This window comes from Salmo salar, chromosome 29, assembly GCF_965601325.2.
Source record: "Salmo salar chromosome 29, fSalSal1, whole genome shotgun sequence".
Classification (NCBI taxonomy): domain Eukaryota; kingdom Metazoa; phylum Chordata; class Actinopteri; order Salmoniformes; family Salmonidae; genus Salmo; species Salmo salar.
Genome location: NC_138319.1, coordinates 23,670,834 through 23,686,059, shown reverse-complemented (window position 1 = coordinate 23,686,059; position 15,226 = coordinate 23,670,834). Strand labels below are relative to the sequence as shown.

Below are 15,226 nucleotides of genomic sequence, written 5' to 3'. Positions count from 1 at the left end.
GTAGGAAAGACATACAGGTTGTGAGTTATTGGGCGGATGCCTAAAGGGAGAGCAGAGTAATGGTCCCTTGGGGTGAGTTATGGCGGGCTGGGGACATGGTAAATGTAACATCTGCCTCCAGCCACACGGAGACAAAGGACATATTTGTCTGTCTCTCTGAGAGATAACAGCCAATCCAATCGCACGCTCCAGCTTGTGTCCACGAATGATAAAACAGCCAGGCTCCAAGCTTTGTCTGTCTGGTGCATGGTGATTGGTCAGCAAACTCCAAAGCTCTGATTTATGCAACGTTCACGTACTTGTCGGAATTAGGAAACTCCGACTTGCTAACTGGTTGTAGTTATATATGTTCCACGTTCAACCAGTTAGCAAGTCGGAAATTATCAAGTTTTCTAGTTCCGACTAACACGTGAACATGGCATATATCAGCTTTGGAGTTTGGTGACCAGTTAGTCGCCATATTTTAGCCATTGATTCAATTTAAATGGAACATTAAAGGTATTAAATACTGTGGCCTTACATGGCCTTAAATAATGTCTCACCTTCATTTTTTGTGCTATGATTTCTTACTCTTTAACAAAATGCCAAACACCCATCTAAGTGGTCAAAGGATGGAACTGCCTCGAAAATATTGAGTGAAATACACTATATATACAAAAGTATGTGGACACCCCTTCAAATTAGTGGATTTGGCTATTTCAGCCACACCCATTGCTGACAGGTGTATAAAATCGAGCACACACCTATGCAATCTCCATGGACAAAGATTGGCAGTACAATGATCTTACTGAAGAACTCAGTGACTTTCAACGTGGCACCGTCATAGGATGCCACCTTTCCAACAAGTCAGTTCGTAAAATTTCTGCCCTGCTAGGGCTGCCCTGGTCAACAGTAAGTGCTGTTATTGTGAAGTCTAGGACAACGGCTCAGCTGCAAAGTGGTAGGCTACACAAACTCACAGAACAGGACTGCTGAGTGCTGAAGCGAGTAGCGTGTGAAAAACACTCACTACTGAGTTCCAAACTGCCTCTGGAAGCAACGTCAGCACAAGAACTGTTAGTCTGGAGCTTCATGAGAAGGGATTCCATGGCCGAGCAGCCGCACACAAGCCTAAGATCACCATGCGCAATGCCAAGCATCAGCTGGTGTAGTGTAATGCTCGACGCCATTGGACTCTGGAGCAGTGGAAACGTGTTCTCTGGAGTGATGAATCACGCTTCACCATCTGACAGTCCGACGGATGAATCTGGGTTTGGCGGATGCCAGGAGAACGTTTCCTGCCCGAATGCGGAGTGACGACTGTAAAGTTTGTTAGAGGAGGAATAATAGTCTGGGGCTGTTTTTTATGGTTCGGGCTAGGCCCCTTAGTTCCAGTGAAGAGAAATCTTAACATTACAGCATACAATGATATTCTAGATGATTCTGTGTTTCCAACTTTGTGGCAACAGTTTGGGGAAGGCCCTTTCCTGTTTCAGCATGACAATGCCCCCATGCACAAAACGAGGTCCATACAGAAATGTTTTGTCGAGATCGGTGTGGAAGAACCTGACTGGCCTGCAGAGAACCCAGACCTCAACCCCGTCGAACACTATGAGCCAGGCTTAATCGCCTAAAGTTCCAACATCTAGTGGAATGCCTTGCCAGAAGAGTGGAGGCTGTTATAGCAGCAAAGGGGGGAACAACTCCATATTAATGCCCATAATTTTGGAATGAGATATTCGATGAGCAGGTGTCCACATACTTTTGGTCATGTAGTGTATATAATATATGTTATTTTTCTGTTGAGATGAACTGAGATGAAATGTTAAACGCTATTTGTGAGCTTGTATTGACACAACACCCTTTATGATAAATACATGGCAGACAATGGTATTTGTTTGTCTCTGTGGTGTTTATTTACTGGTCTGGCTACCTGTGTCTCATAGTGTCAATAAATGTCTGTAGAAATCAATGCTCCCATAGGCTCGTCTCACATTCAGCTGGTCACTGGCTGTCACTCACTGGAACCTTTTGCTGTCAATCAAAATGGACATGGATCTGGGCCAATATTTATCAAACATCTGAGAAAAAAATGCTTGATGACTAGTTCCGTAGAACTACTACTTTAGAAATCAAGGGACAAAATGCATCAAAGCGAATCCTGTCCCTTATCAAACTGAAAAAAATAAACATTCTATTTAATATCCCTTCCAAGACAAAATCTCTGTCATAGATTGGCACTTACATTTAGGCTGGTTTCACTCAGTACAAATACAATTGACATGAGCAGTTATATCTGGCATTCCAAATGGGGGTGTAGGGGTGTGTGTGTGTGGGGGGTGGAGAGGCAGCGGGAGGGGGGCTAGTGGGTTTGCCCCTCCACTTTAGTCACATTTGATCCTTTTTAAGCTTTTTGGCTTCACTCTAATGGCTTTGTTAATGGCTACCCTGACTGCAAAGTGAAGATTATTGCCTCTCACTTACGATCCACCTTTTTGCTCTCCCCCACCCTAGGCTCTCTGTATGTGCCATGTTCTTAACTCCTTTTATTTTTCTGACTCCAGTTCTACTTGATGAGTCATCAAATTGAATGTAACAGCTCGCTAATTGCATTTATATCAAGTGCGAGTTGAAGGGCCTTTATTTTTGTCGATACTAATGCTGGCTAGCTTTGCTGTTAACATTTTTTCGAATGACATTATCACTGGCCTATATCGTTAGGGTGGCGATTCAGAGCAACTTCACAGAATACTTTAAGATAGTCCAAGGGTATGCTAACAATTGCGCCGTTATTGCCCAGTTATGATACCAGCTGAAGGACTCCTTTGATGATTTGGTCTTTTCTTAGAACTGTAAATATTCTTATTATAAAAACCCATCAGTGAAGCATGTATTACACTGCTAATTACAGAGTGTAAAATGATGTTCATTAACATAGGAGATAGTATAAATAAACTGTAAGTAGGATGTATTTTAGATGCTTTAAATGTTACATGAGTATGTCCGCCTCCTATTATTTGACCCGGTTCACCTCAAAATAGCCCATTGGAAACAGAATAGTAATAGTCATCTGATGCTTGATTGTTTGTTTGTTTCTCCAGACCTTTTACATTATTGCTAATTGACCTAAGAGAACTCAAAAATCTATGAAATAATTATGCAAGGAAATGCATGAATAAATGTAAATGCATGAATAACATAGGAAATATTGTATGGCATTTTAACCTAATCAGACAATCCGTCCTAATCTACACAAGCTACACTGGAAACAAGAAAAGGCATAAAATACCACACAAATCATGACAAACCAATCATATTACCAGCCTCAACTGAACTCATCCAATCCCTGAGAGACCAATCCACATCCTCAGGAGAGGTCACACAAAACAATCTCCATGGGATACAACATCCTGGATACTGTTGCTATAGAAATGTTAAGTACTTTCATTCTGATAGACCTCAGTCCTAGAACTCTCTAATATTAGGCTAACTGGTTGTAACATCAACTTTTGTTTTTCTTAATGGTTTAGGATGAAGAAATAATGTTTTTGTGAGATGAGAGGGCCTAGCATTATGGATGCCTTGAGCAGATAGACATGTAATTCAGAAAAAAAATTCAACTTTAATTTCCAGTGAATATTGTAATTTTGTTAAAACACTTCTTATGGAGTGACAAAATACATATCCAAACTATTCATTTTCATTCTTGACGTACACATTGCGAACATCATTATTTCCAGTGTAGTTCTCCTTTCTTGCTGATTGTCATCCTCTTTTGCTGATGTGTTCACTCTGCCTGTATCAGTGCCTGAGGAGGAAGCGTGGTTGTGTAAGAGCTAAAGCTTATTGCAGAGTTCTTCATCACGATCCGGTTCGTACAGCAAACAGAAGAAAATGGACTAAAACAGGGAGGGACAACCTCGATTTGACCAATAAGAAACACGCATTTACATTTTCCACCTCAAAATTTTCAAAAATATTTTCCTTGGCAAGCTTTAATGAAGGACTCAGCCTGGCTATTCCTAGCCTGTGGTTGGTCACTCGGTGAAGCAGCCTGGGCAGAATCATGGATCATATTCACTAGGGCACACAATAGTAAACTAAAATGAACATTTCTTGTTGGACACTTCTAGGTAGTCCCTCCCTGTTTCAGTTAGTTTTCTTCCATTTGGTGCTTAAAGAACACTGACTTGGTAAACCTGGGCATAAATCTGAGCAGTGAGAACATCAGGTCTAGGAGGGCACCTTCCTCTCCCCGCCAGGCTTTGAAGCCTTCCCCGCCAGGCTTTGTTGTTTCACAGGGTGGAAGGGTTGGAAGGGGTGACTCAACTCACAGCCAAGCCAATGTTCCCTCCACAAAGTGACCGTAGGGAACACTCCCCTGCTCCCACTTCTGTTCACTTTTATGTTGTATCCTATCAACTATTGGAGCGCATCTGTGGCTGGGATAAGAGGGAGAGGGATGGGGGCGAGGGGGGGGGGTCATGTCTGATCTGATGAACACACATCAGAACTGTTGTTTGTCACATGGGCCATGTACTCAGATATAGCGATCTGATGTTTCAATTAATCCTCTCCAGCTGATTTGATACTTTTAACAACCTACTATTACCACGTATTCCAAGTACACCACCAACACTGTTTTGCTGCTGCCAATCTGTTTGGCCTCTCTTTTTCTCTGTACTGTTGTCAGTGGAGTACTGATGCTTCCTTGACAGTTTCCAAGGTATTAGGTCTACAGTATAGACCCAACTGTACATCACAGCTAACTTTTCAACAGTGTGTTGTGATGAACCGTCAGGTAGTCACTATCCTCACAGGGGTATAGTTCATCATCCACCAATCCTCCCACAACCCACCCGCACCTTCCCAGATCCTCCTAAAGGGATAGTTACCGGGGCTCACTGCTGGTGCCAAAAATAGCTCCATGTCAGAATGACCAGTGCCCTGGCGAGAGATAGGATAGCGGTCGATCGCACCCCCAGCTGCTGGAGTGCTGAGAGAAAGCAGTTACTCTGACAGATACTCTCAGTGACTCCTCTGTGTCAGGGTTCATCTCTCTCTCTCTCTCTCTCTCTCTCTCTCTCTCTCTCTCTCTCTCTCTCTCTCTCTCTCTCTCTCTCTCTCTCTCTCTCTCTCTCTCTCTCTCTCTCTCTCTCTCTCTCTCTCTCTCTCTCTCTCTCTCTCTCTCTCTCTCACAACAATACAACACGTTACTCATCATAACACAAACCGCAGGTGGGGTTATGATTGCTTGTGTCCTATAAAAGTGATCTGATTCTGTGGATGTTTTATGTTTGGGGCTCAACAACAGCTACATTTGTGTGACTGCTGTAGTGACACTTTCTGTGCAGTCCAATTAGACATAGGGTGAGAGCATTCATTTACCAAACTTGGTACTTTTAATTACAGTGTGAGGCGCTGTTAAGTTATAGCAATCCCAGGCACACTTTCCTGGTTTTCCTGAAAGATCACAAGAATTTATGCCCCTAGAAAAATAACAAAACATTATTCAGCTACCATATTTTGGTGGGTTACTATGGACGTGTACATGCACCCATGATAAACATTTACAGAAAACACAAAAAGGGTGTACTTAGAATTGGAAATCTAGGAAATGCATCTTAAAAACAATGCTAAATAATATTCTGCAGTTCAGACATGTCATGCCACCGTATGGGAATTGTGTGTGTGGTGGGTTTGAGGCCTCCCGTTAGCGGTCTCCCGGGGGTCTGAAGTGGGGCATGTCCATTGACACGTCCTCCAGATACACAGCGAGGTGTCTGGTGGGTGATAGCGTCCATCACCCCACACCCTCACACCCTCCCTCCGCATGCCGCGGCCACGGCCAAGGCCGCTGACAGACAGGTGTTGCCTGGCCGGGCAAGCAGGCTGCGGGTGTGGTGGGCATTGCAGGGATAGGTGAAGGGCTGGGGTGGTGTGAAGGGGAGAGTGACTGGCGTGATAGCAGGTTGGTGGCATCACGTCCTTTCAACTCCCCTGCCTCGCTCTTCCTGACGCCCACACGTTTCACCCCAGCTCCCCTAACCCGATCCGCGTCTGAAGAAGCCGGGGGTCGGTGTGACTCACCTTTTTGTCACAAGAAAATGGGGGTGGTTTCTAACGTGGGGTGGCATGCAGTGGCATTGCTCTGAACTGACGTCACACTCGCTGGCTCTTAAACTGTTTCTTACACAGTTAGTCATGGAAATGTGTATAAACCAGTTCCACTATGTAATGTACATTTGAAGAACAATCACAAAATACTCTGATAAGCTTATAAACTGTAAATTACATCCGTGATATTTCAGCTTATTGAATTAGTATTATCTGTACCACACGACGGGGATGACTGTGTCACGACTTCCGCCGAAGTCGGTCCCTCTCCTTGTTCGGGCGGCGTTCGGCGGTCGACGTCACCGGCCTTCTAGCCATCGCCGATCCACTTTTCATTTTCCATTTGTTTTGTCTTTGTTTTACACATCTGGTTTCAATTCCCCAATCACATGTTCATTATTTAACCCTTTGTTTTCCCCATGGTTTTTGTGAGTGATTGTTTTATTGTAAGTTCGGCCCGATGTTTGTGGGCTTGATATTACTTCATGTATTTGGAAATTTTGAGCAAAGTTCATTGTGTTACTCATCTCTGCTGTCCTGTGCCTGACTCCTCTGCACCAGCTACACCCAGAACCTTACAGAATCACTCACCTGAAAATGGAGTCAGCAGGAGCAGACAACCCCCCTTTGGCGGTCGAGGAGCGCGTCCAGCAGCATGCGACCATGTTGCAACGTCTCGGCACCGCCATGGATCGCGTGCTGCAGATGATGGACCGATGGGAGAGAGGAGTTCTGCCAGAGCCTCCACCGGCACCACTACAACAGGCACCACAGTTCACCCTTCCTTCACCCGGTCCCAGTGGGATTCGGCTTGCGCTCCCGAGGGAGTATGATGGGACGGCTGCCGGATCCCAGGGGTTCCTACTCCAGCTGGAACTCTACCTGGCGACCGTCCACCTGGCTCCTTCCTTACGTGAGAGCATGTCCGCCCTCGTCTCCTGTCTCTCAGGGAAAGCCCTGGAGTGCGCCCACACCGTATGGGGGGAAGGAGAAGCGGTGTTGGACAATTACGCGGAATTCACCCGCCGCGGGTGAACGTTTGTTCCACTTGAGGCAGGGGACGAGGAGCGCACAGGACTTCCGGACCCTGGCCGCCAGCGCGGGATGGAACGACAGGGCCCTGATCGATCACTACCGGTGCAGTCTGCGCGAGGACGTCCGTCGGGAGTTGGCCTGCAGGGATACCACTCTTACGTTTGACCAGCTGGTGGACCTGTCCATCCGGCTGGATAACCAGCTGGCTACCCGCGGACATCCGGATTGGGGCCTGTCAGTTCCATCCCCCAGCACCACCGCTCCGACGCCCATGGAGCTGGGAGGTGCTGCACTTAGGGCGACCAGAGGAGGGGCTGTTCCCTGTACCATCTGTGGCCGCAGAGGGCACACTGCTGGTCGGTGCTGGGGAGGTTCTTCTGGGAGTCGAGGCGGCAGGCAGGGCACTCTCGTGTCACCCCAGGTGAGTCGGCACCTGTTTATACATTTTCCTGAGTTTTCCCCGCATTCCCCGCATAAGTTGCTCGTAGATTCAGGCGCAGCTGGGAATTTTATTGACAGAGCATTTGCCCATAATTTAGGGATCCCTATTGTTCCAGTGGATATGCTCTTCCCTGTGCACGCCCTAGATAGTCGACCATTAGGGTCAGGCTAATTAGGGAGGCTATGGAAACATGTGTCTCCGAATCCCTGGGGCAGGTGTACATTCGGCCCTCCACTTCACCTGCCTCTTCGAGCTTCTTTTTTGTGAAGAAGAAGGATGGAGGTCTGCGCCCATACATTGACTATCGAGGTATCAACCAAATCACTGTGAGGTACAGCTACCCGCTGCCTCTCATAGCCAGTGCGGTAGAGTCAATGCACGGGGTGCGCTTTTTCACAAAATTGGCTCTCAGGAGCGCTTACAACCTGGTGCGTATCTGGGAGGGGGACGAGTGGAAGACGGCATTTAGTACCACCTCAGGGCACTATGAGTACCTCGTTATGCCGTACGGGTTGATGAATGCTCCATCAGTCTTCCAGGCATTTGTAAACAAGATTTTCCGGGACCTGCACGGGCAGGGTGTAGTGGTGTATATCGATGATTTTCTGATATACTCCGCTACACACGCCGAGCATGTGTCCCTGGTGCGCAGGGTGCTTGGTTGACTGTTGGAGCATGACCTGTACGTCAAGACTGAGAAATGTCTGTTCTTCCAAGGCCCTGTTTACACACGTCTTCCGGCACTACGGGGTGCCTGAGGATATAGTGTCTGATCGAGGTCCCCAGATCACGTCAAGGGTCTGGAAGGCATTCATGGAACGTCTGGGGGTCTTGGTCAGCCTTATCTCGGGCTTTCACCCTAAGAGTAACGGGCAGGTGGACAGAGTAAACCAGGATGTGGGTAGGTTTCTGCGGTCATATTGCCAGGACCGGCCGGGGGAGTGGGCAGCATTCATCCCCTGGGCAGAGATGGCCCAAAACTCGCTCCGCCACTCCTCCACTAACCTCTCCCCCTTCCAGTGCGTACTGGGGTATCAGCCCGTTCTGGCACCTTGGCATCAGAGCCAGATTGAGGCTCCTGCGGTGGACGAATGGTTTAAGCGCTCGGAGGAGACCTGGGACGCCGCTCATGTGCACCTGCAACGGGCCGTGAGGCATCAGAAGGCGAGCGCCGATCGTCACCGCAGTGAGGCCCCGGTGTTCGCACCGGGGGACCGGGTGGGCACTATGAGTACCTCGTCATGCCGTACAGATTGATGAATGCTCCATCAGTCTTCCAGGCATTTGTAGACAAGATTTTCAGGGACCTGCACGGGCAGGGTGTAGTGGTGTATATCGATGACATTCTGATATACTCCACTACACGCGCCGAGCATGTGTCCTTGGTGCGCAGGGTACTTGGACGACTGTTGGAGCATGACCTGTACGTCAAGGCCGAGAAATGCTTGTTCTTTCAGCAGGCCGTCTCCTTCCTAGGGTATTGCATTTCCACATCAGGGGTGGAGATGGAGAGTGACCGCATTGCAGCCATGCGTAATTGGCCGACTCCCACCACGGTAAAGGAGGTGCAGCAATTTTTAGGGTTTGCCAATTACTACCGGAGATTTAGCCAGGGTTTTGGCCAGGTGGCTGCTCCCATTACCACACTGCTGAAGGGGGGGTCCTGTACGGTTGCAGTGGTCGGCTAAGGTGGACAGGGCTTTTGGGCAGCTAAGAGCTCTGTTTACTTCGGCTCCCATGCTGGCCCATCTGTATCCCTCTTTGGCTTTCATAGTGGAGGTGGACGCGTCTGAGGCTGGGATAGGAGCTGTGCTCTCACAGCACTCGGGTACGCCACCGAAACTCCGCCCCTGTGCTTTCTTCTCGAAGAAGCTCAGCCTGGCGGAGCGTAACTATGATGTGGGGGACCCGGGAGTTGTTGGCTGTGGTTTAAGCGTTGAAGGCGTGGAGACATTGGCTTGAGGGGGCTAAACACCCTTTCCTCATCTGGACTGACCACCGCAAGCAACCTGGAGTACATCCGGGCAGCGAGGAGACTGAATCCTCGTCAGGCAAGGTGGGCCATTTTCTTTACCCGTTTTGTGTTTACCCTGTCCTACAGACCAGGTTCCCAGAATATGAAGGCAGACGCACTTTCCCGGCTGTATGACACAGAGGAGCGGCCCATGGATTAGATTCCCATACTTCCGGCCTCCTGCCTGGTAGCGCCGGTCATGTGGGAGCTGGATGCGGACATTGAGCAGGCGTTGCGTACAGAGCCCGCTCCCCTCCAGTGTCCCTTCGGGCGTATGTACATTCCGTCTGCTGTCCGTGACCAGTTGATCTATTGTTCCCACACATCACCCTCCTCTGGTCATCCGGGGATCAGTCGGATGGTGCGCTGTCTGACTGGGAAGTACTGGTGTCCCACCTTGGCAAAGAACATGAGAGTTTATGTTTCCTCCTGCTCGGTGTGTGCCCAGTGTAAGGCTCCGAGACACCTGCCCAGAGGTAAGCTACATCCCTTACCCGTTCCACAACGACCTTGGTCACACCTGTCAGTGTATTTCCTAACCGATCTTCCTCTTTCACAGGGAAACACTACGATCCTGGTCGTTGTGGATTGTTTCTCTAAGTCCTGTTGTCTCCTCCCTCTGCCCGGTCTTCCTACGGCCCTACAGACTGCGGAAGCCCTGTTTACTCACATCTTCCGGCACTACGGGGTGCCTGAGGATATAGTTTCTGATCGGGGTCCCCAGTTCACGTCAAGAGTCTGGAAGGCGTTCATGGAACGTCTGGGGGTCTCGATCAGCCTCACCTCGGGTTTTCACCCCGAGAGTAACGGGCAGGTAGAGAGAGTCAACCAGGATGTGGGCAGGTTTCTGCGGTCCTATTGCCAGGACCGGCCGGGGGAGTGGGTGGTGTTCATGCCCTGGGCCGAGATGGCTCAGAACTCGCTTCGCCACTCCTCCACTAACCTCCCCCTTTCAGTGCGTATTGGGGTACCAGCCGGTTCTGGCGCCGTGGCATCAGGATCAGACCGAGGCTCCTGTGGTGGACGACTGGTTCAGGCGCGCGGAGGAGACATGGGAGGCCGCCCATGTTCACCACCAGTGAGCCGCGCTACGTCAAAAGACCAGCATGGACTGTCACCGCAGTGAGGCACCGGGGGACCGGGTCTGGCTCTCGACCCAAAACCTGCCCCTCTGCCTGCCCTGCTGGAAGCTGGGTCCGCGGTTTGTGGGGCCATTCAAAGTCCTGAGGAGGGTGAACGAGGTCTGTTACAGGTTACAGATTCCCTCTGATTACCGTATTAACCCCTCGTTCCATGTGTCTCTCCTCAGGCCGGTGGTGGCTGGTCCACTCCAGGAATCTGAGGTGCGGGAGGTTCCTCCGCCCCCTCTGGACATCGAGGGGGTCCCAGCGTACTCTGTTCGTTCCATCCTGGATTCGAGGCGTCGGGCAGAGGGCCTTCAGTACCTCTTGGAGTGGGAGGGGTACGGCCCGGAGGAGAGGTGCTGGGTTCCGGTTGCTGATGTTTTGGACCCCGAACTGCTGCGGAAGTTTCACCGTCACCGGCCGGATCACCCTGTGCCTTGCCTCCAGGTCGTCCCCGAGGCCGGTGTCGGCGCGCCGCTGGAGCCACGTGTCAAGGGGGGGGTACTGTCATCACTTCCGCCGAAGTCGGCTCCTCTCCTTGTTCGGGCGGCGTTCGGCGATCGACGTCACCGGCTTTCTAGCCATCGCCGCTCCATTTTTCATATTCCCATTTGTTTTGTCTTGTTCCATACACACCTGGTTTTCATTCCCTAATCACACTGAATGTGTTTAGTCCTCTGTTCCCCTCCATGTCTTTGTGTGAAATTGTTACGCGCCAGACTTTTGTTTATTGTTCCGTGTTTTGGGCACGTTCTATGTACTTCTGTGCTTTCGTTTGGACCGGAATTAAAAGTGCGCCTGTTAACTACACTCTGCTCTCCTGCACCTGACTTCGCCTCCAGTACACACCCGTAACACCTTGTTTCTGGACTAGGGCCAAACACGACATTTTCTTGATGTTTTCTTTCTGTTTTCGCAACAGGCATTGCCCAGACGGGTTTGAGTGTTTGAAGGCAGGAAGGAACCCTAACTATGGTTACACCAGCTTTGACAGCTTCGGTTGGGCGTTCCTCTCCCTCTTCCGGCTCATGACACAAGACTACTGGGAGAACCTCTATCACCAGGTCAGTATGGACACCAGGAAATGACAAGGTTCATTTCAAACAATTATCCACATACAGGTCATAGTCTGCAAGATCATTGGAAGAAAATAAGTCTATTTGTTTACAGTAATGTATTTAAGGTCTTGGAGGTCTTCTACAATCTTCCACAATCTTAAACCTAAGCTTAAACCAACATTAACTTGCAAAAATCAAACCCTCTGTCTTTTATAACATACTTTTTGCCGAACCATCCATCCATCGATCCATCCCTCCCCAGACTCTGCGGTCAGCAGGGAAGACCTACATGGTGTTCTTCGTGGTGGTCATCTTCCTGGGTTCCTTCTACCTGGTCAACCTGATCCTAGCTGTTGTGGCCATGGCCTACGAGGAGCAGAACCAGGCCACCATCCAGGAGGCCTGGCAGAAAGAGAAAGAGTTCCAGCTGGCCATGGAGCGCCTCAAGAGGGAAGCGCAGGTAAGACGCAAGGTTTTACGTCATGGAATTTAACCTCTATGGGCTAGGTGGGACGCAAGCGTCCCACCCGTGGTGCACTCCATCAACAGCAGGTGCATTTCAAGAGCGGCAAATTTGAATCCAAATAAATGTCAAAATTCAAATTTTTCAAACATACAACTATTTTACACCCTTTGAAAGATAAACATCTCCTTAATCTAACCACGTTTCACGATTTCAAAAAGGTTTTACGGCGAAAGCATAAATTTAGAGTATGTTAGGACAGTACATTTACAAGAGTTGTGTGTAATGTTTTGTCAATTCAAAGACAGGGTCACCAAAACCATAAAACCAGCTAAAATGATGCACTAACCTTTTACAATCTCCATCAGATGACACTCCTAGGACATTATGTTAGACAATGCATGCATTTTTAGTTCTATCAAGTTCATATTTATATCCAAAAACAGCGTTTTACTATGGCATTGATGTTGAGGAAATCGTTTCCCTCCAATAACCGGCAGTCAAGTCAGCACCACAAATTAAATAATTAAAATTAGAAAACATTGGTAAAATATTATATTGTCATTTAAAGAATTATAGATTTACATCTCTTGAACTCAATCAACTTGCCAGATTTAAAAATAACCTTACTGGGAAATCACACTTTGCAATAATCTGAGCACTGCGCCCAGAAAAATACGCGTTGCGATACAGACTCGCCGTCATGTTGGGGAGATCTAAAATCGAAAATACTATGTAAATAATCCATTACCTTTGATTCTCTTCATCAGATGTCACTTCCAGGTATCACAGGTCCATAACGAATGTAGTTTTGTTCAAAAAATCTCATCATTTATGTCCAAAAATCTCCGTCTTGTTAGCACATGATCTAAGCCAGCCGGACTTCACTTCATGAACGAGGGGAAAAAATATATTTACGTTCGTTCAAACATGTCAAACGTTGTATAGCATAAATCATTAGGGCCTTTTTTAACCAGAACATGAATAATATTCAAGGTGGACGAATGCATACTCTTTTATAACGTATTGGAACGAGGGTACCCAACATGAACTCGCGCGCCAGGTGTCTAATGGGCCATCATCGTTCCATGGCTCTTGTTCGGTCAGATCTCCCTCCAGAAGACTCAAAACACTTTGTAAAGGCTGGTGACATCTAGTGGAAGCAATAGGAAGTGCCAAAATATTCCTCAGCCCCTGTGTTTTTCAATGGCATAGGTTTAAAGGTAATACAACACATCAGGTATCCACTTCCTGTCAGAAAATGTCTCAGGGTTTTGCCTGCCAAATGAGTTCTGTTATACTCACAGACACCATTCAAACAGTTTTAGAAACTTTAGAGTGTTTTCTATCCATATATAATAAGTATATGCATATTCTAGTTACTGGGTAGGATTAGTAACCAGATTAAATCGGGTACATTTTTTTTATCCAGCCGTGCAAATACTGCACCCTAGCCCTAACAGGTTTTAAGCGTTGATGCTTTCGATATTGGGAATTTGGACCGTAGACATTTCTTTCAATTGGTTAGCTGGTATGGGAGTTTAGAACATTTTGAATGACACAGTATGCTGAAGAAGGACTATGCCTATTTGAGCTGACCCTTTGCATTTCCTCCTCAGAAAGCTCAGGATACAGAATCCTTGATGTCCCCGGAACTCTCCCCGGGCCTGGCTCTCCCTGACCACAAGGAGCTGCAGAGCAGGAGGAGAAGTCTGGAGGAACTGGTGGAGGAGGTAGAGAATGGGGGAGACGTGGAGAAGGGATACGTGAAGACGTTGAAGGTGGATACAGTGGATGGGGGCAGGGTGAATATCATAATAATGCATTCTTAATATATTCAAATTTCATCATGATGTTTCAACATGGATAAAATACCATGGATAAGTACAAACATTCTGAATCTAATAGTATGCTTTCAGGTTTTGTAAATAGGTACAGTACCAGTCCAAAGTTTGGACATACCTACTCATTCAAGGGTTTTTCTTTATTTCTACTATTTTCTACATTTTAGAATAATAGTGAAGACATCAAAACTATGAAATAACACATATGGAATCATGTAGTAACCAAAAAAGTGCTAAACAAATCAAAATATATTTGAGATTTTTCAAAGTAGCGACCCTTTGCCTTGATGACAGCTTTGCACACTCTTGGCATTCTCTCAACCAGCTTCTTGAGGTAGTCACCTGGAATGCTTTTCCAACCGTCTTGAAGGAGTTCCCACATATGCTGAGCACTTGTTGGCTGCATTTCCTTCACTCTGCAGTCCAACTCATCCCAAACCATCTCAATTGGGTTGAGGTCTGGTGATTGTGGAGGCCAGGTCATCTGATGCAGCACTCCATCATTCTCGTTCTTGGTCAAATAGCCCTTACACAGCCTGGAGGTGTGTTTTGGGTCATTGTCCTGTTGAAAAATTCATTATAGTCCCATTAAGCGCAAACCAGGTGGGATGGCATATCGCTGCAGAATGCTGTGGTAGCCATGCTGGTTAAGTGTGCCTAGAATTCTTAAGAAATCACAGACAGTGTCACCAGCAAAGCACCCCCACACCATCACACCTCCTCCTCCATGTTTACGGTGGGAACCACACAGGCGGAGATCATCCATTCACCTACTCTGCGTCTCACAAAGACACAGCGGTTGGAACCAAAAATCTCAAATTTGGACTCATCAGACCAAAGGACAGATTCCCACCAGTCTAATGTCCATTGCTTGTGTTTCTTGGCCCAAGCAAGTCTCTTCTTCTTATTGGTGTCCTTTAGTAGTGGTTTCTTTGCAGCAATTTGACCTGATTCCTGCAGACTCCTCTGAACAGTTGATGCTGAGATGTGTCTGTTACTTGAACTCTGTGAAGCATTTATTTGGGCTGCAATCTGAGGGGCAGTTAACTGCCGATTTCTGAAGCTGGTAACTCTAATGAACTTATCCTCTGTAGCAGAGGTAACTCCGGATCTTCCTTTCCTGTGGCGGTCCTCATGAGAGCCAGTTTCA

General features: G+C 47.7%; 1 protein-coding gene across 1 annotated transcript in view; it reads left to right on the top strand.

Moving 5' to 3' along the window:
- scn5lab (sodium channel, voltage gated, type V-like, alpha b) overlaps positions 1-15,226 on the top strand; it is a 190,623-nt gene that overhangs the window by 64,768 nt on the left and 110,629 nt on the right. Inside the window, exons 9-11 of the mRNA XM_082970748.1 lie at positions 11,634-11,775; positions 12,032-12,229; positions 13,852-14,037. Of these exons, the coding sequence (XP_082826874.1) occupies positions 11,634-11,775; positions 12,032-12,229; positions 13,852-14,037 (526 nt within the window). The remainder of the gene's footprint in view (positions 1-11,633; positions 11,776-12,031; positions 12,230-13,851; positions 14,038-15,226) is intronic.